Source organism: Scatophagus argus, chromosome 4 (genome assembly GCF_020382885.2).
Source record: "Scatophagus argus isolate fScaArg1 chromosome 4, fScaArg1.pri, whole genome shotgun sequence".
NCBI classification, from domain to species: Eukaryota; Metazoa; Chordata; class Actinopteri; family Scatophagidae; genus Scatophagus; species Scatophagus argus.
In genome coordinates, this window is record NC_058496.1 from 5,396,985 (window position 1) to 5,422,173 (window position 25,189).

The window sequence follows — 25,189 nt, forward strand, 5'->3', positions numbered from 1 at the left end:
CAAATGCAAGACGTAAGGCAGCTGCAACACCTCCTCCTGCTGCGTTGAGTTTAAATATGTATCTTACTCTTTGCTTTCTAACTCAGTGGAAGGTAGGAAGCTGCTGTGTGTTTATGTATACGTGTTACAATTACTAGCATGTGTGCAAGCACACGACCTGTCCACTCAGTCCCACAGGTACTCCTCAGAGGAGCAGAATGCAGTAGGGGGAGAACAGCTATTTTGATCTGTGACAGAGCCACCACTGTCAGAATCAAAGCCCGGCTCAGCGGGACGACAGACAGGCAGGGCAAAGCCACTCGGGGGGGGGGGGCACTCAATTCACCCTCGCAACAACCCCCTTCGAAAAACATAAACACCTACAATTACTCATAATCTGCTTATGATACATGTCTGAGGTTTGCTAACATTACCAGGGTGAGATAGAGACATGAGCGGAAGAGAGTGTGAGAGTCTCCACATGTCAAACAATAGCAATGACTTTTTGTTTTACTTTACTTGTTTTATTTTCATCGACCACACACTGAGGCTTAAATATTTCACACAGTGGCTTTGCTCCAGAGCTTCAAGGAAGAAATAAAGCCCGGGTGGACAGGGAGGGAAAATAACTGTCAAATAGATTGCATTTAGAGAATGAAACAAACAGGTTGGAAGCAAGTAGTGTGTAAAGACAAGTAAATAGGAAAAAATGATGAGCTGTTGTTGTTTTCTTGCTCATTCAGCTGCAGGATGGATAAATATCATGGGATGGGAACCCTGACCTGTCAATAGACATGGAAAGAGATTCTTTTTCACTGTATGATGCAACCTCGTACACCATACAATCTCAGAAGAAAAACGTTCCTTTCTAAACTGCCATGTAGAAAATTAAATACAATGGCAAGCTAGTCAGGATGTTTACTCTAAGTAGCAATCAATCTTGGACATTTTTTGTGCTTCCTGTGAGTGACACAGCAAACAGTTGGATATTAATCCTCCCTTTGCTGCAGATTGACAATACTGGGATTGTGAGTACTCGCCACAGTATGATGCCGAGCAAAAGAGGAGAGAAAGGAGGAACGAGGAGGAAAAGAAAGAAAGTAAAATCATAAACCAGATTGTCTGCAATGTAATGACTATTAACGTCTACTAACTGCCTAACAATAGTGAATATAAGCTCAACAGGCATTAATAGACAAGTGTAAAATGTCATCCAGTCAGTGAAAAACAGAACAAAACAAAGCATCAATTGAAAACTGCAAAGTTCAGTCTAACTTAAAGTAACTGATGGCAAACTCAGAAGAGCACAAGCAGGTATAAAAAAACACTTCCTTTCTCAGAGTAAATGCTGTTTAGCTTAAGGACATAATAAAATGTAGACAATAAAGGAGGAGGAGTACGTAGTATGTGTGTGTGTGTGTGTGTCAGATGGAGGTTATTGAACAAGAGAATGGAAAAGGAGCAGAAGAAAGTCTGTGAGTTGAGGACACCACCACAGTGGTGCATCTCCGGGGAAGAGTGGTGGGTGTTTCGATGACAAAGCCGTCTATTTCCATAGGCTCTCTCTGCCTGATCTCCCTCTAGTCCCTCAGAGCCACGGCCTTGATCTGGGCAAACACTGTGTGTGTGTGTGTGTGTGTGTGTGTTTATGCATTATCTGCTCATATCACTGGATGTTAATGGTACTGAGTCACAGCTGGCATTCAGTGCTACAATTTCTTCTCCATACACTCTTATAGATCCTATATCGAACACAGAGGAATGAATAGCCACATCTGCACTAACAAGGGCTAAAATCAGTGCATTTTAACATTTAAGCAATCACTAGCTGCAGGGGGAGATGAGGGATGAGTTTGTAGAAATGGAGAGATAGCCTGGAGGGAGGCTGACTGTAGGGATGAAACAAAAGATGAATGATGAAAAAGGTATGATAGTGAGGGCTGAAGATGACCATGAAGATAGAAACCAGTATAACCCATGACTTGATGTGATAATATAGACACACAGATAGATAGATAGATAGATAGATAGATAGATAGATAGATAGATAGATAGATAGATAGATAGATAGATAGATAGATAGATAGATAGATAGATAGATAGATAGATAGATAGATAGATAGATAGATAGATAGATAGATAGATAGATAGATAGCTGCAACAAAAAGGGACCCAATGAAGTCAGAGGAGGGCACAGTGGGAGAGATTGAGGCAGAGTGTTGATCTAGCCTGACAGTATACTGCCACCCATCTGTCTGAACTGGTACAACTAGGATCTGTTCTAGGATCTGTCGCTCAAGTTTCATATATTCAGGAAAAAACACAACCATAAGAAAGGCGAGATCTGAGGCAGGGAAATGATAAAAGCCCCAAAGAGATTACATGCAGACAGTGACAGTTTTTTCAAGAGAAAAGGACAGAGAGAAAGAGAGAGGAGAAGAAAAAATCATGTCTGTTCCACAAAGCCTGTTGAATCAAAAGGTAGCACAGAAGCCTGGAGCAAACGTCTGCTCACCTGCCAGTCCAGCCTGACCAAATCTCTCTCTGTCTCTCTCTCTCTTTCTGTCTCTCATCTGCATCACACACACAAATGCACACAAAAGCAAATTATCATTTTTCATTTCATTAACATCAAACCAACAATTTCATAACATGTGCTTGAATCTAAGAAGATATAAAAGTGCTCTAACACCCCACCACCACCACCCCAACTCTCGTCCACATCAGCATCAATCCGGTTTAGGAATTCCCCGGCTGGGGAACAGGGATGGCTGCTGGGCTGGGCTACCACCAGTCCTGGTTCATATGCAGGTTCCAGTTCATCCACAGTTCACGCATACTCTCATCTTTTTGAAGCAGCATCCCATCAGCTCAGGATCATGATTATTCAGGACAGAGAAGAGAAGCGTGGCATGCCATCAATATAACATCTGCCCTTCTCCCTCCCTCCCTGTCTCTCTTTTTTTTTTCTTTTATACACACACAAAACTCCCAAAGAGAGTTAGCGCTGCAGCATTTAAACTCATGTTCTGACCCCGTGTGCAGATCCATGCCAAGTAATCATTCGCCTTTACGCTCTCATTGTGCAATGTCTCCCCAGCTACAAAAAAGTACACTGCCCTAAGCTCTGAACCTTTAGCCACTCAATTTGACTAACTTTGAGGATCTTGCTGCGAAAGTTAAGCATGCATATTTAAATCTGGCACATCTGTCGAAGTATTCTGTGTATTGTTAATGCCTTGATATAAAACGGACAAAAATGAGCATGGGAATAGACATCTTTTGCCCTAAGTAATACTGGAGGGCACCCTCTATAGATTAATCTGGGTTAATCAGGTTAGAGCATGTGTGCATACTCACAGACACACACAAACGCACACAGAAACAGATAGTCGACTAAGTGGAGTTTATATTTCACAGCTTGTTAGCAGCTGTCTGACAGAGTTATCCAATATTTATGTCCACTAGATCAGTGTAGAAATGATGACTCTCCACTTTCTGTCTTTCACTTACTCTTGTTCACTCGAACATTTATGACTAGCAAAGCACACAGCATTGCCCCCTAAAATAATAGTTGGACAATGATAATCTCATAACTTCCAGTTGTATATATTGTCTTTAAGTTGGCATATAATCAACTGATGCAAAATGTGAGCCTTCCAGAGAAAAACTAAAGGACACCGGCTTCGCTGTCAACATATGTTTTTAAAAGTATTCAACACTGAAAGTCAGCATCTTCCAGCATTAGAAGCACAGGGTTTTTTCCCCCTTACTGTTGTGACTCAGGTCCCCCACCAGCCAACCAGCTTGCTTTTCCTGCACTGCCACCCACTGCCAACATATGCCACTTTCATACACAAGTAAAAGCTCAAGGAATTTCACACAAGCTACACACATATTGAATGCACACACACACACACACTGTACATGTGTTCATGTTAACACACAAGTCCCTCTAATATGCACACAAACACCCCACCCAGTCAACACACACACACACACAAACTTTGTTCTTCTCATCTGGCCTCCTCCTCCTCTTCTTGTCTTTATTTTAATCTGCAGGAGAGGAGTTCACCAAAAAGTCAGCGGGGCACACAGGAGTTGCGCCTCCAGCGTCACACAGTTGCGCACACGCATACACACATGAACATGCAAAACTACAGGGACACACAGCAGCATGGTGCAGAATGAGGAACAAGGCAAGGTGGAGGTAAGACGTTTCAGCATTTTAAATTAACCAGTGGTAAAAAGACAACAATTAAACATCAAGAACCCCCTCATGTCTTCCCGTATCAGTGAGAAAAAAAAGAACAAAGTGCACCATCCTTTTGGATTGATGTTTGTAAAGAAAGGTGAAGCAAAAAAAAAAGGATAAAGATATTCATTAGCGTTCTTATATATGTACATACATTACACATTTAATAATATATATTGTGTTCAAAAAAAACACTGGAGGGTGACGGAGTAAAGGATATTAGTAGTCAAAATGAAAAGCACTAACGCTGGAATAAATGAGAGAGAGAGAGAAAAGAGCATGATGGATCGAAAGAAATGGGAATAAGAGAAAGAAAGAAAGAGAGAGACAGAAGATAGAGAGAGAGAGAGAGAGAGAGAAATGTCTGTATGTAGGTTATTGCAGTCTCACTGCACCACTCTTGAATTTCAAACAAGAACCCTGGGCAGAGCAGAGAGCAGAGCAGAGAGCAGAGGAGAGGAAAGGCAGGAGAGACGGAGAGGCGGCGGGGCGAGAGAACGAGCAGCAAGCTAACACTGGAGGCTAACAGGAGGCAGGCAAGAGAAGTGGTTAGTAATGAGATATCTTAACTAAAGGAGGGCAACAAAGAGAAAGAGGGGAGCTGCAGGAAGAGAAGAGAGAGGCATGGATCAGGAAGAGGAACTGCTGGTAGAGAGTGCAGAAAGGGGCTGAAGAGATGAATAAAAGTCTAAAGATATCTGAACAGAACTGATGTTTTTTTCACATTTTCACTTCATCCTCAGGTTTCTTTCCCCTCAGTGTTTGTATTTGTGAGTATGTGCACTTGTATTTGTTCACGTTTGCGTGCTTCCAGGTGTTACTCGAAGAGTGTGTGCCCACTAATTTCTGCTTCTGTGTGTGAGCGTTAGACTGCAGCATCCTTCTAATTGCTGGTGTATGAGAGGGCCAGCGCTTTGAACTGGGGGCTGCGCCGGGCCTCAGTACTCGCTGCGCAGGGTGGTCTCCCATCATGCTTGGCTGATCACAGACGCTGCCTCACTATTGGCTGCCTGGCAGGCCCTCCCATCAGCCTCCATGTTACCCGCCTCTGACAACTTCATTAGCCCCATTCGGCCGTCCAAGTCTACTCTGTTATACTCTGCGCTGCCAGCAACAGGAAGCTAGCGCTGGTGCAACTGGCACACAACGAAGGGGGTGTAGGGGAGGCTCTCTTCATATCAAGTACTGTGCTAAGAAAAAAAAAAGACATCACAGAGGAAAAACACACATGCAGACAAATGTGTTTGGTTGATGGTAAGAGTTAATAAGGAGATGACACATTTGCTTTGTCCAGTAATTCCTTTCCTGAACGGGTAAATATTCATAAAGGCTCACATTTTTGTATGTTTTTGTGTCCTACTGTTGCATTCACTGAGGTATACTATCCCTTTATTATCAGACTAATAAGTGATGATATTTTTATCTGATGAATGAGGTGGAATGAACATCAGGAAAAAAGATGAGTGGAATTTTAATACGCCGTCCTCTCTATTATATGGCTACTCTAATATATTAAAGGCATCTCTGTCTCTGCCAATCAGTCTGTCTCCACTCTCTGTCTCTCTCGTTCTCACTCACACATTTAAATGGGTGTGGTAATATATTTAGATATTTAATTAAGTTGTAAAGGAATTTGCAACAAACTAACAGACGTAATTAAATGGACACCAATTGTGCCAATCATCCATTTTTTTACTCTGTTGTTTTAGAGCAAGAACTGTGAGTCTGCTTAATGTTTTATATATGAATACTGAGCAAATATATTAATAAGGCTCACTAATTTTATCATCAGTTTATCTAAAATCTGACAGACTGAAGATTTATTTTTAAAATACCAAATATCAAGATGAAAGTTCTGATGATACAGTGTGCCACAACAGAAACTGACTGACGGTCCATATCATCAATATCCTTTAATCAATTACAGGCACAGCTGACACATCTGGGACAAAGCATTTACAACACCCCATTGTAAATGACAGTCGTCATAAATCTGATCCCATTAACAAATCTTTGGTTGTCTTTCATTCCGTCACTATTCCTACTACTCAACATGCCAGCTCCTCAGTCTCCAGGCCCATCAAACTTTTTCCCGCCAGTGACACACAGAGATTATGGAGTAAGCAGCTATGTCTCTTCTCGGGACAACAGATTTTGTGTAAATCCACCTGGCCGGCTCTTTGGACTGATCTGATTTCCAGGTTGCTGAACAAGAAAGGTACTTGTAATATTAGGGTTTGGTAGCAGGTAGAGCAGGTAATCCAGGTTTACCATCGTTGTAGCTCAGTGGTAGATAGGTGAACTATTGAACCCTGTCCCTGCAGCTGAGGCTTGGTAGTGTAGCAGGCTAATTAGCCGGTTGCAGGTATGAGGGGGGAAAAAAAGGAGATATCTCTCTCTCTTCCTCTTCTGCTCCACTTCTGCTTCTTTTCATCTCTCATTCATGAGCCCTTGGTGGTGCCCTTGGCATTGGGTATGTAAACTATCAATTCATACCATCACACACAGACTCGGGGCTGGCATTATAAACCCCGTACCACAGGTTGCATAATGAGCACACAGCTTAATGAAGTTGTTTCAGAGGTGATGCTGTGTGGAAAAGAAAAATCAATGATTATTCCACAATCCTCCTTCGCTTCAAGTGAATTTAAATGCGTTAGCTGTTAGAACCTTTAGAGATGATGTTGTATCCTTAAAAGAAAGCAAAGCATATAAATATTTCTCTTCAAATCTTTTATTCATGTCACCATCTGATCATATTCACTCAGCAGTTCAGTTACTCAGTTACTCTGAATCCAAGCCTGCACACTGACCACTTCCTGCGACCACAGTTTAAGAGAAAGATGTGAAGAGGAAATTCCAACACAGAACACACTAGTTTACCTGACACCACTGGTCGCAGGCTTCAGTCCAGCTCAAATAAACAGCACAGTGTCCAGTCCTCTCCCTGATTTCTTTACTTCTGCTTCAGCATGTGAATACTGACAGAACTCAACATCAAAGGTACAACATATAGATCAGATAACATCTACAGGAAATTGATCATCTACTGTCAGAGAAAATAAAAAACAGCACCTGTGGCCCTTGGGGGCAACGGGAATAGTAATTTTCACATCGTTCTGATTTCTATTTCATAGATGAAACAATTAGGAAAATTCGTTACAAATAATCAGTGGGAAAATAAGGAATCTGAAAATATCACCTTGGACTCCGACACATGATCTTTTATATTTATTTTCTATAGAATAAACAACTAATTTATTAAGTGAACATAACCACTGACAGCTCTACAACTGAGCACCTCTCATTATTACTTTATTTGACTCACAGTCTCCCATTCAACTATTCTATTAATCAAGAACACAGAGGTGAAAATATCCATCTGGTGTACTGGGTCTTCAAGCAAAACGATGGCTGGCTGGATGGCTGAGAGAGAAACTCAATCCCGCCTCCTGCTGAGGGGGAGACGAGCACTGGCTGTCGACAGACACACCACCTGACTACTACACAGCAACTGATTTGAAACGACAAGTCAAGAGAAGTCAGGAGTAAATAAGGGAGCTATACAGAGAGTGAAAAATAGAGGGAAAGAGAGACAGAGAGAGAGAGAGAGAGAGAGGGGTAATAGATTTTAGAGTGTTTTGGGGGAGTAAACAGATGGAGTAAACACAGCATGAGGGAAACCAGGGGACTCCCACCGAACCCGCTCAATGTGTCACTGACACTGCAGAGCAGAATCAACAAAGTGCTCCGAGGGCAACATGCGCACATGCATACGCACACACCAACACAATCACACACAGTTCACCAATTGGCACGATGCTGAGACCCAGAGCTCCTATCCCGAACACTGACAGGCACATGGAGAACAGCTGGTTGACAGCACATGACAACTCCTCAGCTAGTGGGAGAGGAGAAAGGCATCTTCTTCTCCTCTAACTGTGGCTTTAACAAGTGGCCCGAAAGTGTGGGAGTGAGAATACTGTAACACTAATATATTCAGGATAGTTAGAGTAAAATATCACTCGACATTGAGGCATAGCTACAATTTACCTTCTTTCATCTCCTGATCGTGCTCTCAACCTCATCCTAATGCCCATCTGTACTCCGTCTCTCTCCAATTTCTTTCATGCCCCCAGACCTGCTCGCACGCCCAAACTGTGCTGCTGTGTGCCAGCGCAGCGACAGGCCTGTAGGCCTGTCCAAGAGAGAGATAGGGAGGAAGAGAGAAAGAGGGGAGGTAGCCAATTAAGATTGGGTAATGGGAGAGTGAATGTGAATGTGTGCGTGTGTGTGTTTCCATGCACACTCGTATGGGCGAATGCCTGACTTCAAGCCGCTGTAAGTGCACTTGTTCTTGTGTGTGTGTGTGTGTGCATGTGTGTGGTGCCACAGGCTGTGCACACAGCCAAACTTAATTTAGTAGGCCCAGGTTTTTAACACAGGCCTGAAGCTAGCCAGCAAGCTATAGCTGGACCAGAGAGCCAGACGTTAACAGGCACACTGCTCTCCTAAACCTCCTGAGATTTCCTCCGCCCTGAGGGGTGAGTGAACTCATTTACTCATTGATGACCATCACTGATCACATCCTTGTGGTCATATCTTTCCGTCAGACACTTCATTACAATAAAGCTTTATGGAGCAAAAACTTTTTCCCCCTCTGACTTTCAAGACCTTGACAGTTGACAATGCTAAAAGAGGTACAGGGACCATACAGCTGTCATTGACAAAACTTCTGACATGGTTTGTGATTGTGCGCGAATCTGACATTTTGGAAGACTGTTACCACTTGCCTTGCTGTATACAGTCTGACAGAGCCTGCTTTTAAGCCACAAACAACAAAGATAGCAACATCCAACATGTTTCTGTTGTCTCTGTGTCCCCTGGAAGGGGAGCTGAGAAGACATGCTGCTTTGTGTATATGTTTGTGTGTAGTACCCAGGTGTAATGTATGTGCAGTACATGTGTGGCATCCAGGCTGAGATGGATAAGGCAACGTGGAATTTTTGTACTGCAGTGGGGCATGCCCTTGACGTTGTTGTCACTGATAAAAACACAGGCGCAGCAACAGTCTGAACACAAACACACACCTTGATCACTAGTGTGTATGGGAATTCACGCCTGGGGACTCAACACAACAAAACAGTGTCGGATTGTGTCAGAGCCTCCAAATAAACAAACATGCGCCAAACTAGCTAAGCAAATAGCAACCAAATTTCCTCTTGTCTGGCTTACATGCTGTTTGGCTATGGAATTAATAAATATTGCATCAATGAAAAGTAGATCAACTACAAATGATGGCGGGTGGATGTAGCCTAAAGCTAAAGACTGCAGAGTGACAATCAAACTAAACATAGAATGAGGCATGTGCGTTTGCGCATGCATGGATGCACACATGCACATGCACACACTTCTTGACAATGTCTCTCTGTGTCTCATGTCTGTTTGTGTCGTCTTATTCTACGAGGTAATAGGCAGTCAGCTTCACAGCCGGAGCATGACCTAGAAAGTGAAACCACACGGCAAGGGACTAAATGTGTCACATGGGCTCAATCATTTTCCCTCTCTCTGAAGACAGAGACAGAGAGAGGGGGGGGGGAGACAGAGGGAGAGAGAGAGAGAGAGAGAGAGAGAGAGAGAGGGGAAAGGGTTTCTACCTACCCACTGCACTCAGAAGCTAATTAAGTCATTTGAAATAGCCACAGAGGGTACCTGTATGCAATCTAGCCAAGGCAAAGGGTTGATGAGGCTCTGCAAGGCCCCAGGCTAACTTCAAAAAGAAGGCAAAGGAAGAGAATGAGAGAGAGGAGGAAAAGGAGATAGACAGAGGAAAAAAAGGGAAGTGGATTTTTTAATTGAAGCCCAAGTTGAAGAGGAGCGTGTGTGTCTGTGTCTTCTTGTGTTGTGCAGCAGGAAAAAGGTTAAGCATGCCCCCAGCAGCGTATGTCTGCACACACAGGCTGTCTCAATGGGAAGCAGGTGGAAAGACGCAGAGATGGAGGGACGGAGGGGTACAGGAGAAAGGCTCAATATAATTGAGAGAGTTCACTGAGCGGCCACGTCATACTCTGTGCAAGTGTGTGTGTATGTGTGTGGCCATGAACTTCACACAAACACACACCTGTGTGTATTAGTGTATTACTTCTTACACACACATGCTGAACTTTAAACGCACATTTTCTAGTCATGGAAACTTAATTAAAATCTACAGACAACAGTGGCAGCCAGTTACACAGAGACCGAAAAGTTTGGCGTTTAAAGTGAGAGAAGAAGTCATTTTTGCTAGATTTCCAAATGACAGATTAATCAGAAACATACAGCTGTGTACACACACACATCTGAGGGTTTTGTGCCCTAACATGCATGCCCTCACCAGGGGCAAGCCTGGCGACACCGGCAACTGAACTGGGTCACTCATACACACACACATATACACACACAGTATAGACTGCGGCATTGGCAGCATGGTGATCACAGGAGAGGGCAGACAGGGGGCTGGATGTAGAGTGATTGGACTATTCTAGGTCAGCTCTCCTGACAATGCACCACTGTCTCCTAATGTGGTGGGCTAAAGGATAAAGGCTGTGTTTGGCCTGACATTACAGCTACGTGTTCCAAAAGGAATACCTGCTATAAAAAGACACACACACACACACACACACACACACACACACATACAGAAAGCTGCTAACAACTGCACCGTTGCAAACGCATGATACACACTTGTAAGTATAAACTGACACACACATGTAAATATGCACATATCTACATGTAGCAGAGGAGGTTTAGGGCAGGTTCAAGACCCCAGGAATTTGATTCACCCCCCCCTCTCTCTCTCTCTCTCTCTCTCTCTCTCTCTCTCTATTTCTATCCCAGTCTAATAAAGCTGAATGCAGCAGATCTCCTCTGCTGCCTATAGAGAGAGATCAGCCTGTGGACTTCAAAGAGGTTGCAACTAGGTCACCACAAGACACTGCAGTCAGATAGAGCACAGTCTCTGGTCTGAGACACCTCTCTTCTCTCCCTTTCCCTTCTCTCTCCTCTCCTCCCCTCTCCCTCTGGCTCTGCCAACCTCCCTCTCCCTCTCTCTCTCTCTCTCCCTCTCAAGACAATGATATCAGTGAAATTAAAATGGATTATGGCGCCTTTCTCTCTTGTCATTCCCTGGGGTTGTACAGCACCATGTCATGTTACTGTTACTATAATGTTACTTTTTTATCACTGTCTATCGAAGCTGGTGCTCAGCAGTTTAACTAATGTTTAATTTAGACACAGAGTGAGAGAAATGGGGGAAGAGAGAGGCAGCGAGAGGAGGCAGAGACAGAAAACGAGACAGAGACACCAAGCGGAATGCAGAAACAGCCCATGCCGCCCTGATCTGTCAAAGGCCAAGAAGACGATGACTCCAAAGGCACCTGCACCCCACTTTGGACAAAACAGCCACAGAGGCAGCCCGAGAGATTAACAGCAAAAAAGAACCCAAGAAAGGGAGGCAGAATTGGAGAGAAGAAGTAAAACTCAAGAGGGAGAGGGATGGGCAAATTTTAACAAGGTCAAAAAGAACAGAGAGCTGCAGGGCCACATTGCCTCTGTGAACAAAACACAGCAGCACTTAACGTGAGAAAACAGTCACCAACATCTTAAAATGGATACAGAGGAGAGGAACAAAGGGGTAAACCTTCAACAGGTAAGTGAAGAGCAGTCACACACACACACACACACACACACACACACACACACACACACACAAACGCATGCACACATCATTTTCTCTATGAAAACATTTCAGAGAATGATAAACAAGCTTTTATATACTGGCCAATATGACTGTATGAGTGCAGTAGGTGTGTGTGCTTTTGTATGCATGTGGCTGCAAATGTACATCTACATTTGATGTGCTTGTGTCTGCACATGCTTGCATTAGCAGCAATGTCCACCTACCCGTGTGGCTTCTGGAAGTGTTGCTGTGTTTATGTGTGTTCTCCTATTTTGATGCCAACACCAAAGAAACAATTACTGACAACTGCTCCTGACAGACAATACTCACTTCAACTTCCTTTTTTGAAATTAATTATCAAATATTTTGATAATGGAGTGACCATTTTGAGCCCTTTTTTAAGAAAACATGCCTAAATTCTCAGATTTTGTCTTCTCCAGTGTTTACTTAGCAGTTTCCTTGATGATCAATTAATAAAGAAAATGGTCAATAATGAAAATAATCATTCATTGTAGCTCTGTTAAGGGTAGAAATCACATTTGCTTAATGTTAGAATGATTAAGTTCTGTTAGGGGAAAAGAATTAAAGACGTTTCAGCTTTAGATGAAAAACCCAGTTATCAGAGTCTTGACAAAGAGAACCGTTTAAATCAATGAACTGAGACAAGTTATCTGTTGGTCAAACACAATTTCCTGCTTATTTAAGGGCAGGTTTAGGTGCATGTCTTACAGACGAGACTTCTCTAACTACCACTGCAGATGCTGCTGCATCCTTCAGTCAGCTGATGAAGAGCAGCATGTCGGAGCCTTCCTGGAGACAGGCTACACTGTCATCTCATCCCTCTCAAGATTCTCTTTTGTTTTCATACATAGTGTTGCTCTATGCCAAATTCATTTGCGCGTACAGTATGGGTGTACGCGTGTCACTGTCACCACGCTTCCGTGTGTGCGCCGTGTTCTGAGCTCAGGTTGACATTCGTTTGACTGACATCGGGGGCGACAGCAGCACAGTGGCATATGGTAACCGCCTGCTAACCGCTAAAACTTGACATCAGCGCAAACAAGTCAGCCAAGCGTGGCATAGTGTGCTCCTAAGAGGGTTAAGGGATAGGCTGTCAGCATACAGTGGGATAATAACACCTATCACGAACACCATAATACCACAGGAAACACACAGGTTGGTTGGTGTTGACTCTGAAGGAACTGGTGACAAGTTACAAAGTAATGGATAAGCTAGAAGGGATCTAAACATGTGTTGCATAGTTGTTGTGCCATGAAAAAGCTCAGGTGCTGATCTCAGTATTTTGTAGCATTAATGAAGCAGAAATGTAAAAAGAAACACTGCAGCAGAGAGGAGAGTCTCACACATGACATTAGCATGAGTCTGGTGTGTAAGCAGAAATAAAACACAGCCACTATGAAGTGAAAATATGTCTTCATAGTACAAGCTGTATTTGTTGACAAATATTTTACATTAATGAACACTTAAAATGTTCTTCCATCTGCTTTTAACTACATATTAGAGTGTTGTGAATCTTATTTAAATATTTACATAATAGAGGAACTGCAGTGTAAGATTTACATTTCGGTTAGCTGGATTATGTTCACCGTGGCTTTGACGTGCCTCTTTAGTACTGACTCAGAAATTTGTCCTCCCTTTCCTTTCCCAAGATACGGATCAACTTCCTTTCATAATATTTATACTGAAAATGAGTTAAGGCTTCATCAGGCTTGTTCCTCATCCTCAATTAACCTGACAACGTATTTTTAAAAATTAAACTACAAACAGAGAAGTCTGATGCCTCTTCTTCCGTGTGTGCGTGTGTGCATTGTCTCTTTTTTTAAATCTCTGCTTAAGGAGCTCCTTTGAATGGACTGGAAATTAATCACATTTTCATGTCATCGCACACGCATTTCATGCATTTATTTGTGCACAAGTTCAACCCCAGATGCATGTTGATGCCTCTTGTAACATTGGCACACACTGACCCAGTGAGCTGCAGAAAACAAAACAGCTGCAGACAAATCCGATCACCGATGCCATCTCTCCTCATTGTCTGTCTCTCTTTCTTCTGCACAGACACAAAAGCACACATATCTTGAAATGTTGTGACGCCGCCATTACTGCCATGATCTGATGTACCGCAATGTACATTTCACATCCACAGAGAATGCAGGGCAATATCAGTCGCAACAGACAGATAAGCCTTCAAATAAAGATTCCATCTTCAATGTCTGGTCACATACAGAGAAAGCCAAATGACAAAAGCAGACAGCTACAAGACACTAACACATACGGTTAGACAAAACAGACAAAACCGCAGCCTCAAATAAATGTATGGCCAAAATTACCAATCATTTGTATATGACAAATAATCCAGTGGGCTGAATGATTGAAAAGCTGGTTTAGATGCCTCTATAGCTCCATGTTGTCACCAGAAAACTCTGAAAAACTGGTTTCCACATGTCTACAGGAAAACTAAAGTGGGCCTTCAGCATCTATTTTCATTTCCAACCACAGAGTCGGCACTAAAACTATTAACAGAAAGATTTGTTGTTGTTTGCTTCTGACCCCAGCGTACCCCCCAGGACCCTGGTAACCCCTATTTAAGCACTGAGTTTCCGCTCATCGATCAAAGTGTGGCACACACAGTCCAGGAGCATGACACTGGTACCGAAGAGCTTACAGCAGTTTTCAACTTTGACCCTAAGAGATGCTCAGTGGCTGATTTGTGTTTGTGTGTGTGTGTGTAGTGTAGTGTAAATTCACAGTAGGTCACTTATCTGCACACCACTAGCTCCTCACAAAACTCAATTTCCTCCTGGAATGTCCACAGCTAAGCACTTTTAACCTCTACAAACCTGCTGCGATGGAGGATACATGTAAAATTTACAAGGGGATGAAAGAGCCTTTGCATGTGTGTGTGTGTGTGTGTGTGTGTGTGTGTGTGTGTGTGTGTGTGTGTGCATATATTATTAACTGACTCAAACTCATACAACACATACACCCACCTGTATCCAAAAAGAAGTAAAAGCCGTTACGTTTCAGCTGTCAGATAGTGAACATGCTTGAACAGGTTGATTTTGGAAGATTTTTCTGTGCATGTGTGTCTGTGTGTGCCTCTGCGTGCCTGTGTGTGTGTGTGTGTGTGTGTGTGTGTGTGTGCGTGGGTATGTGTGCGTTGGCCATAGAGGAGTGTTCCCAGTGAGAGAGTGAAGAGGTATCCACCACACACTGCCTGGGGCCCTCTGGAAGAGAGACTAAACAAGACCTTCCCATTGGGACACACATACACAGCCTGCAGCAGCAAATGACCTACTACCCACCTCACTCACACACACACACACACACACACACACACACTCACACACAGAGACAAAGCCTTTTTGATAATAGAATTTGTTAATTTCAAGAAAAAAAAAATAAAGTCAATTATCACACGTGGGCTAAAACATGCACACTCCCAGATAATGTCTCACAATTAGATCAAAGTCTTCCTCTCTCATCTTTTGTTTTTCATCCTCTCGTTTCTTCCATCCTCTCATCCCCCAAGCAACTTGGTGGCATGAGCAGCCCGAAAACCGAAGCACCGAACAACATCAGCTTCTGTATGTATATAACACATCTGAACGCATGTGCACACACTGTACATCCACAAAGCCAAAGATTTTTTTCCCCGAAGACCGTAAATAAAATCCTTAAACTTCTTAAACTGTTACATCTGTCCTCACCACGTTCAGTGTTTGAATCCACTGCAATAGTTCCCAAGCGTTTTTTAAACAATAGCACCCCAGTGAAACACAAACCATGTCGTAGTAAATATCTATTATCAGCATTTATTTTAGGTCTGTTTGCTGTAACAAATGTGCGATAAATTGTCATAAATCAAATCTTGCCACATCTCTGGCCAGTTTTTGTGGCACCCTGGGGTTCCACAGCAGGAACTTTGGGAACAACTGATCTAAAGAACCATCTTTAAAGTCATACTGTTCAAATTGGATTACTTTCAGTGGAGGAATCCTCTAATGCTATTACATTTGCTGTGTGTGTGTGTGTAAATCCTGAGGTACTTTGTACAAGGTAAACAGTATCTGCACAGCAAAATTGCCAGACTAAATTTACTTTAACTCTGAAAGTGTTGAAATTAACACTTGCTATGTTTATAGAGACCAATCAACACTTATTTACGCCACAAAACTTGAGATGTGTTTTCCTTTGAATCTCTGCTCTGAGCTCAAATGTGAAATGTCATAATGCACACTCCCGCTTACATACGTGTAAATTATGTATCTGGCAGATTTGCACTGGATGAAAATTACAGATGCCACTAGTAATTACGCTAATGACAGGACCTCCCAAAAGAAAATCCATTTTAAATAAGGTTTAATACGGAACACGGAAAACATGTCCTGGTGCACTGACGTTCAGAAAAAGTGGTAAAAAAAACAAAAAAAAGCATGCTACAACCTTTGTGTGTTTGGAAAATACTTCACCTCCATTGGAAACTGTCGTTCTCATTTATCAGTGTCTTGTGAAACAATAGCCCGTGTGTTTTCCTAGAGGAAGCCTGAGGATGAACATATCTTCTTCATATCGTTCGCTGACTGACAAATAAAGGCTCCCTGCCAAGAGAAACTCAATGAGACCACAATCAATACTCTGCTACAAGGTGTGCAGTGTACGCATGTATACACACACACACACACACACACACACACACACACACAACACAGATAGGGGATGATGTATGATTACCTGGAGCAAATAACAATCAGCTGATGCTCATACAGTATGCACACACACACACACACACACACACACAGAGACGTACACACAGACGTGCACTCTGAAAGACACTTAATATGCAAATTTTTTTTCACAACTGGGACAGCACTCCATTGTCCATCTGGACGAAGGAGGGGGCAGGGGGGCAGATAGATAGATAAATAGGTCTCTAGATATCTAGCTTGGACCTCAATTGATGAGATTCCGCATACGGTAGCAGCAGTGCTGTTAGGACAGGGAATACCACCACAAAATAATGTTTTCTCTCCCTCTGATCAATTTTTAATTTGGCCTGTGCAGCCGAGCCCTTGGCGGGCCTGGCCCCGGTAATTATGGTGGGTTATTGACAGCTGCCTTCCCGCGGGATGCTATTTAAAAGAGGTTTAACCCCAGAGCAAGTCCAGGCCCCACACCCGCCTTTGAAGGTGTCAAGTGCATTGATCTGAGCTGCGGGATGTGCTGGGACCTTCCCACCTGGAGGTGTGTGTATACCTGTGTGTGAGTGTGTGTCCATTGCTTGCAGGGGTGCTATTACAAGGCCATGGCAAGGCAGCTCCTCTTTTGACCCTTAGACACACACACACACACACACACACAACTGTCCTCTGGCTAAACCTTGCCGGCTGCCAGAATGATACCTGTCTGGCCTCTGTAGCCACTTGATGCCCCAAGATAGGCTGTACAGACATTGCATGTACAATGTTATCACTTAGATACATGCACACGTACACACACACACACACAGGTTAACTCACTGCTCGGGGGGGAATTAGAGGAACTAATGAGAAAGGAGGAGGTGGAGGAAGGATGCTGAATGGAGAGAGCGAGGAGAGAGAGACATATCCTCACGTCACACAGGGCCGTGACACAAGACAGGCAGATGCCAGAGTGTTGAAGAGGACATCGTCCAGCCCCCCAAAAAAAGGGCGGGCAGGATGACAGAAATTAAAAGAGGATTTCTGTGTTAGAGTTTGTCTGCTTCGCTGACCCCTTTCAGCCTCCCATTGAAATTCTGGGCAGATACAAAGCCCTGGGCTTTTGACACACTTTTGAAAACACCACACCCCCTTTTTCTTTCCAGTGGGTCTCCAGTGTCGAGTCTGACTCACTATCGATAGAGATAGAAAGAGAAAGAGAAAGAGAGAGAGACAGAGAGAGAGAGAGAGAGAGAGAGGCAAAGATGAAGAGAAGCGAGGTTAGGGTTCTGCATTAGCAACTTCTAAATTAAGTCATTCTTGATGAAGTGCAGAATATTTGTGTGTATACATGCACACATTTTGAAGAGAATTTTTCAAATAGCAGTAATTAACTAACAGCCTAGAAAACTAGTAAGGGCTACTTTCAGGAGAAGTTAAGGAAAAAAGGTTAAGAAAATTTTTGGATTGTTACCTCTTTCTGTGAGTTTTTTTTTCCCACTTTGGACACAAACTTACACAAGTTGGACGTCCTACTCCGAACTCCAACAGCTACTATGACTAACGATCCCACTTTTCAATATTCTCTCCTTCCTCAATTATTCTGACTGTACCCACACAATCTACCCCTGCCCCATCCCCCATACCCACCAAACCCCACTGCACCCACCTCACCCTCCCCCTCCACCATCTCAGTCTCAGGATGCAGAGCAGTGACAGGGCCAGAAGGTAATGATACAGCTGCCATGATGCAACAAGCAGACCTGTCGACTGTCAGGAATTGAAATCATGAAGGAATAAGCTGTCATTAAGAGGCCCTCTCCCAGTAGTGGAGCTGTCAGACGCCTGCCTTCTGCCTACTCTCTCCCGCTTTCTATACTCCCGTCTCTCCTCTGCCAGTCCCACCCCATTTGCAGTCACTCCCTCACCCTCCTCTCATTTCTCTCTTCCTGCTTCAATCCTTTTCGTACCCCTCTTCGTCTTTCCTCTTCTGTCCTCTTCCAACCAATCATAACCCTTCTCCCTCTCTGTACCCCCCCACCCCACCCACACACCTACACACACACCTACACACACACACACACACACACACACAAGCACTATCCAACACTCTCCATCTCAGATTCCTCTTTTCCACCTCTTCCCCCCCACACTCTGGTTGTTGCAGGAGCATCCTCCTCTCACCTGTCATTTTACCTCTAGGCTATGGGAATAGCACCACTTACATGTGCACACACACACACACACACACACACACATGCACATAAAGACAACATGCATGAGTGCTGCACACACAACACAAAGATTTTCCTGAGCCTTGCGTCGCTGTACACACCGAGCCACAACTAAATCCTCTGTCCAGTACCACGCAATCGTGTGTGCACGTCAGTGTGTGCATATTTTCCACTTCAACATATACATTCTACCATCTTATTAATGTGTCATCATCATGTAACAGCATGACAAATATTGTGATATGTCTGTTTGACATGAACATGGTGGGTAGGGGAATCAGAGACAGGCGATGGGGTGTAAATGGTGTATGAATGGTGTAAATGCCTGCCCTGAGATTCACCCTGTGAGAGTGTGAAGGGTCTGAATTGCAATCAGCTATTTTTCCCATCGGAAGAGAGGAAAGGCTGACTCGAACTTCCAAGGAACATGGCTAAGAATTTCAGTGTGCTGCTTTGACATAAGAATGTGCAAACCCATACACACCACTGAGTCAAATTAACTTTTATCTGTGTGTGTGTGTGTGTGTGTGTGTGTGCATGTGTGTGCTAGCTCATGTGTTTTGCAGAGCCACAAGCCCCCCCCATATTTGTCAAACGCACTCCATTTGACCCTTTGCTGCAGGCTTTGAATTTTCAATCAATTTCCCATGAGTAACCTCACATGAGCTGCACTCGAAGCAATAGATTCTTGCCACAAAACATTTTTGGAACACGGAGCCTAAACTAAACAATAAATAATAAAATGCATAGTCAAAATGTCAACATTTGACCCAGCACTGCATTTGACACATAATACTTGCAACTAAAAATATTGAGTAATTGTCATGGTGCCAGAGTTGTCAATACCAGATCTAATATAGTGAAAAAAACTGCCTATAGACACACTGTAGTGATATGTTAGTGTTTATTGCTGACTTTATGCTGACTTACTGTTTTAATTTTCCTTGTTTTAATGCTGAGTAGTCACGTATATATTTTGAGTATACTGCAATCCTAATTATCTACTTAAAGCACCATGCTGAATAACTATACTGGGTACTGCTGATGAGTATGCAATGTGTCACTAGTTTTGATTGTTGTCCTGGTTATTTCATTGATTAGCTCATCCCTCTCTGCTTGAAGGAGAACTAATCATCGAAATCAGATGACGTGTTGGGTTGAGAGGAAAACCAGCAAACTCTTGCCTGCCAGCACCACAATGCACTGCTTTTCTGACTAGTGCTGGGAGAAAACAGTAGCCAGCTGGGGGCTGGGGATGAGGGGGCTGGTGGGCTCTGATTGGCAGGAGCCCAGTTTGCCCACTTGGATAACTGCATGCAGCAGGAGGCATGTCCGGCCATCAGGCTGATAGCTGACACTTATGGGAAACTCTGAACGACTCTGAGTTGTCACTCATTTGTGAGCTACAGATCAAATGTGTTTCATTGCTTGTTTGTTGCATGAATGTGAATTAAGGTATAACATGTATATTTATCAACAAAAAGCAGCTTCACTGAATCAGTAACTAAACTTGTTTCATCAGACTGAACAGTTGTAAGCTGTAATTTCTGTAAATCCACAAGAACATCCACACAAATTTCATGGTATGACATAATGAACCACAAGCCTGCCCCATAATAGATGCAGACAGCATGAATTGAGTGTAAATGTGTGCGCCTGTCTTTCAAGTGCACACACAGAGTATAAGGCCTGTGTGTGGTAAATGCCTGGATGATGATTTGTCAGGGTGTAAGAACACGATTTCTTGTTTACTATGATGAATGAGCAACACTCGCACTACACACACCATGTTCTCTATATCGAAGCTGTCACTTTGGCTTCCTGCAGCACAAGTCTACCTTCTCCAACTGTAATACCAGGCAGGGTAACTGTAATTCAAAGTCTCGGGGTAGCCAAATCATCTGTACCCACACAGACAGACACACTGACACACATGCAGGCAACCCAAAACGCTACTGTTGTTGTACACAGCAGGAAAGGGCTCTACACAGCAGTGAAAGTCTTTATGGCGTTCAGAGGAACGAAACAAGGGAACAAGGGGGAGAAGGAGAGCAGGAGCTCCCCTAAGTCAGTTTGAGCAGCAGACAAATGAAATTACACAGGTGCTGTAGTGAGGGCCAGGCTGATAAATGAACACATGGATGAGGATGAAAATTATGAGACAGGCAGAGCCACCTTTTGCTTGCTGACACAAAGATGTATACACTTGTATGTGATCATACAGTAGAAAAAGAAAAACTAATCTATATTTTACATTACATTATCTCTTCGCCCCCTCAGCTCAGTCACCCATGAACACCCAGGACTACACAGGAATACACGCACACATCACACAAATGCATAAATGTTTTCTTGTGTAATAATGATCATGTTGAGGAATATGCCTCATTTAATGTTATTTTATAAGTCTCAGTTCTGGGTTTAGGACTATACAGTTTTAGTATTACTCAGGAAACACCTTAACGAATGTCTGCTTGTTATTATTTGCAACTGTGATTGCATGACGCTGTGGAGTGCAGAAATTGTTCAGCATAATATCATTTCTCATATGACCTCAGGACAACTGCTACACACTTGTGCAAATTGTACAATGAAGTTAAACTGAACTGGGTCGATGCAGTACATGCACAGTCAAAGCTTTGAAAGCACACACCAAAAACAAATTACCAGCAATCACATTCAAACCTCTGGTCAAATACGAGAAAACAAAATACCAGGACACTCTGCTTCTGACTGTGCCATGATGCCCTCTGCAGCCTCAAATATTCATGCCTGCCCTTCAAAATAAACTAGCGGGTTACACTTGTCACACCGATACGCCATCGGGCTAACCACTGTCGTAGTGGTGGTACCACCAACCACATATGAGCACACCCTCAGAGATGCACAAAACTCTACATACCAAAGATGTGTCACAGCTTATACTATTGGCAAAGGAAAAATCTCTAAAAAGTAGAAAAACAGAGATTATAAATGCAATTTTGCTGCATTTACAGCTGGCTGCATATTAAATCTGTTCTAGCACCTTGCCTGCAGAGTCCTCAGCTCAGCCCACGTGTCCCTCTTAGCGCAACAGAACAACAGAACATCTTGGATCAAAGATCAGAAAATCAATTTAGCATATAACAAGAATAGCTTGAACTTCTTTTGTTGTGCCCCCTACCGCCATGGCTCTGGTGATGAAGGGGATCTGAGTGCCTGAGTCCAGGTCCTGATTGATGATGAGTCTACGGGCCCACTGACCGGCCCGCACTACGCCACTGCCCTGGATCAGCACCAGCAGCTTGGACGGGTTGGATAAGGCATCTGGGCTCAGGTAGATAAAACTGGTAGGTTCACCTTCTGTAGCATCCACCTGCACATTCAAGAAAGAAGAAAGTTATCATGTGTCACTGACAAACATGGCTATCGGAGTCGTGCAGTTAAGTAAGATTTGTACACTTTACAACTGATGTTCACTGAATTTTTTAACTGCTCAACATGGGGGGCATTAAAGTTGCTGAAAATAAATTGCAAAAGACGATCAAATAGTGACTAACATTTTCTAGCGTAACATGCATGAGTTTAAGGAGAAAAGGCCTTGGAAAGTAAATAACACTAATCATCAGTAATCGTGATTAGAAAGCAGCCTTTGCGTGATTAAAACTGAAGCAGAAAGTAATAGAGACAGATAAAAAGAGGCTAAGTGAGTTTGTGAGTGTTTCTGTGTGTGCATGCTCTCCGTCCACATCCCATGCGTCTTTGCATCCTTCCCAAGTATGCGTGGAAGAATCTCTAAGGAGACAAACACTGTCCATAAAAGCCATGGGTGGCAGCTGCAAGAACTTAATCCCAGCAGACAAAGAGAGCCGAGTGGGGGAGAAAATCTTACCCTTTATTCTCCTGTGCTCCCTCATTCCCTCTCCCTATACTTGGCTGCGGTTAATCTTCTTAAAATCTGCGGTCACAAGTTCAATGCCACGCAGGTGGACGGACCCACCGCTAACACACAGATACACACACTTGCTTACACACACACACGACATATACACGCAGGCGGGTGGGCAGCAGAAAAGCAGAACAGAGCAATTTTCCAGAGAAATAATGAGATAAATAGGCCAGGCAGATAAACCAGTAAAAGTGTACGGGGGCTAATGAAAGGCACTGAGACCCTGGCTAGGTGATTTATGGACACTGTTAGCACTACAGCTAACTCTGCTATCCTTCTTAACAACAGCGCTGCCTAACATCCCCATAAACGCAGCCTGAAAAATGATCACAACTTTTATAAACAGGAAAAGAGCAGGAACGGAGGTGTAAAAGGGTGGGGAGGGGGGGGGCAACAAAAAAGAAACAAACATGCTTCCAACAACAAATAAAAGGGATCAAGTCGGTGCTCTGAGCCTGGATGAGCCGGGCAAAGAATAACTCTGTGATGGCAGAGTAGAAAGTCCCCTTCAGTGCAAATGAATGCAGAACAGATTAAGCATCAGCATGCTGCGCCTCTGCGCCTTTGAAATGACACGTCACAATACGGTTAATTTGTCGAGGAGACACTTTCTCACAAAGGATGTGTGCAGAGGAGGTGGTAAAAGAAAGAGAGGGAGTAAGAGAGAAACTGAGTGAGATAGAAAGACAAAGACTGTTAGAGAATGAGGAGAGCTGACTCCTCACAATCCCCTTTTCTTTATTTTTTTAAACGGGACACTCAATATCATAATCACACTCTGAAGCCCAAGCATTTACGTCAATTTTCATATTTAATACTCCCTTTTAATCTTCAAGGGTATAAATCAGAGGAAAATGCCTCTTTTCACTCTGGTACTTACTGGGAGGATTGCTTTAGTCATGTTGCACTTTTTCTCCAACAGCTCATAAACATACTGAGTGATGATCTGGAAAGAAAAAAAGACACAGAACAGACACACAGTCAAACGTTACACCGATAATGCAGTCTAATGCAATGAATATTTATATACTGCTGTTGATACAAACCCATCCAACAAAAGCCAACTAAACTCTGTGTGTATGTGTGAACAAGTAATAGCAACCGCTGTCATGCTCACAAACAGAATAAAAAAAATGCTTCAAAAACCCTCGTTTGCCCTCTGGTGTGTGTGTGTGTATCCATGAGCTACTTGAAAGGGTCTGAATAGTCCTGTGTGCGGTGTGTGTCTGTGAATCACAGTGCAGTTAGAGCGTCGAGGTTGTAAGTGCCAGGAGAGGAAATCTCCTGTACAAGCGAAGGGCTGATGTAAGTTATGTTTATCCCTGCAGCCACAGCACTAAAGAACCTTGTATACCGAATCATTCCAACCTCGGGCCAAGACTTTCATGGTTCAGTGACATTAACAACTTTCTTTTCCATTTTCCTTATTTTTTTTCTCTCCTTCTTTTCTTCTCCTCACATCCTGCTAAGCTGAGAACAGAGAGAAGTGCTTTGTGGAACAGATTTTGATTTTATTATCATTTCTGAGACAAAGACAGAGGAGAGGTGATAACAGATGACAGGGCACGCGACCGCTGGCAGCACTTCTGGAGCTGTTGTTGCTGTGATGATGCTTCCCAAACACGTGTAATGACAGACTTCCTGTCCTGTGCATGTCACAACAACACAGTGACGGGCGAATGGCGGAGGGACCACAGGGAGAGCAGAGTAACATGCTGTGCAGCTCTGCTCTGAAGTCTCACTTTGGTTCACTTTTCAAACAAAAGTACATGTGCAGTGGTTCCCACACTTGTTCACATCAAGGACCCCTAAACTGACATAAATTGCCCCAAACTGAAAACATTTAGTCCCAGAGTCTTCCATCTGATAAGAATTTTGCTTTTAGATGTTTTATTACAGAAAGTGTCAACCAATACAGTCATCCATACTCTAATTGTGTTACTCATGGATGGACTTAAGAGTTTAAATAAATCATTCCCTGTTTTGGTCTCTGAAGCTCACAGCTACACGACAGTGTATGTCACAGCATATAACCCAGATGTACTAAAATGAAAAAGAACTGATGGGATTCTTCTGGGACATGAACTGCTCAGCTTTTAGAACCTCTGGAACACACAAAACAAAGCGTTTTCTTTAGAGCATGTTCTGAAAGGTCAATCTTAGGACACTGAAATGACGCATATCCATAAATTACATCTTATAAACTCTAAACACTTTTTAAATGGCATGAATTGACATTTTCACACAGAAAAGAAAGGACAACAAAAGGCCAAATGCAACTTAAGACCCAAAAAATGAAAGTGCTTTTGCTTTTAAGTCAAATGTGAATTCTCATGACAATCACAATATTGCCATGCTCTTTATGCCTCAAAGAAA

At 43.2% G+C, this 25,189-nt stretch overlaps 1 protein-coding gene across 1 annotated transcript in view; it reads right to left on the reverse strand.

The window, feature by feature from the left end:
• fam172a (family with sequence similarity 172 member A) overlaps window positions 1–25,189 on the reverse strand; it is a 144,852-nt gene that overhangs the window by 104,716 nt on the left and 14,947 nt on the right. Inside the window, exons 5-6 of the mRNA XM_046387048.1 lie at window positions 23,694–23,759; window positions 22,049–22,240 (exon numbers count right to left, since the gene is read on the reverse strand). Coding sequence (XP_046243004.1) covers window positions 22,049–22,240; window positions 23,694–23,759 — 258 coding nt within the window. The remainder of the gene's footprint in view (window positions 1–22,048; window positions 22,241–23,693; window positions 23,760–25,189) is intronic.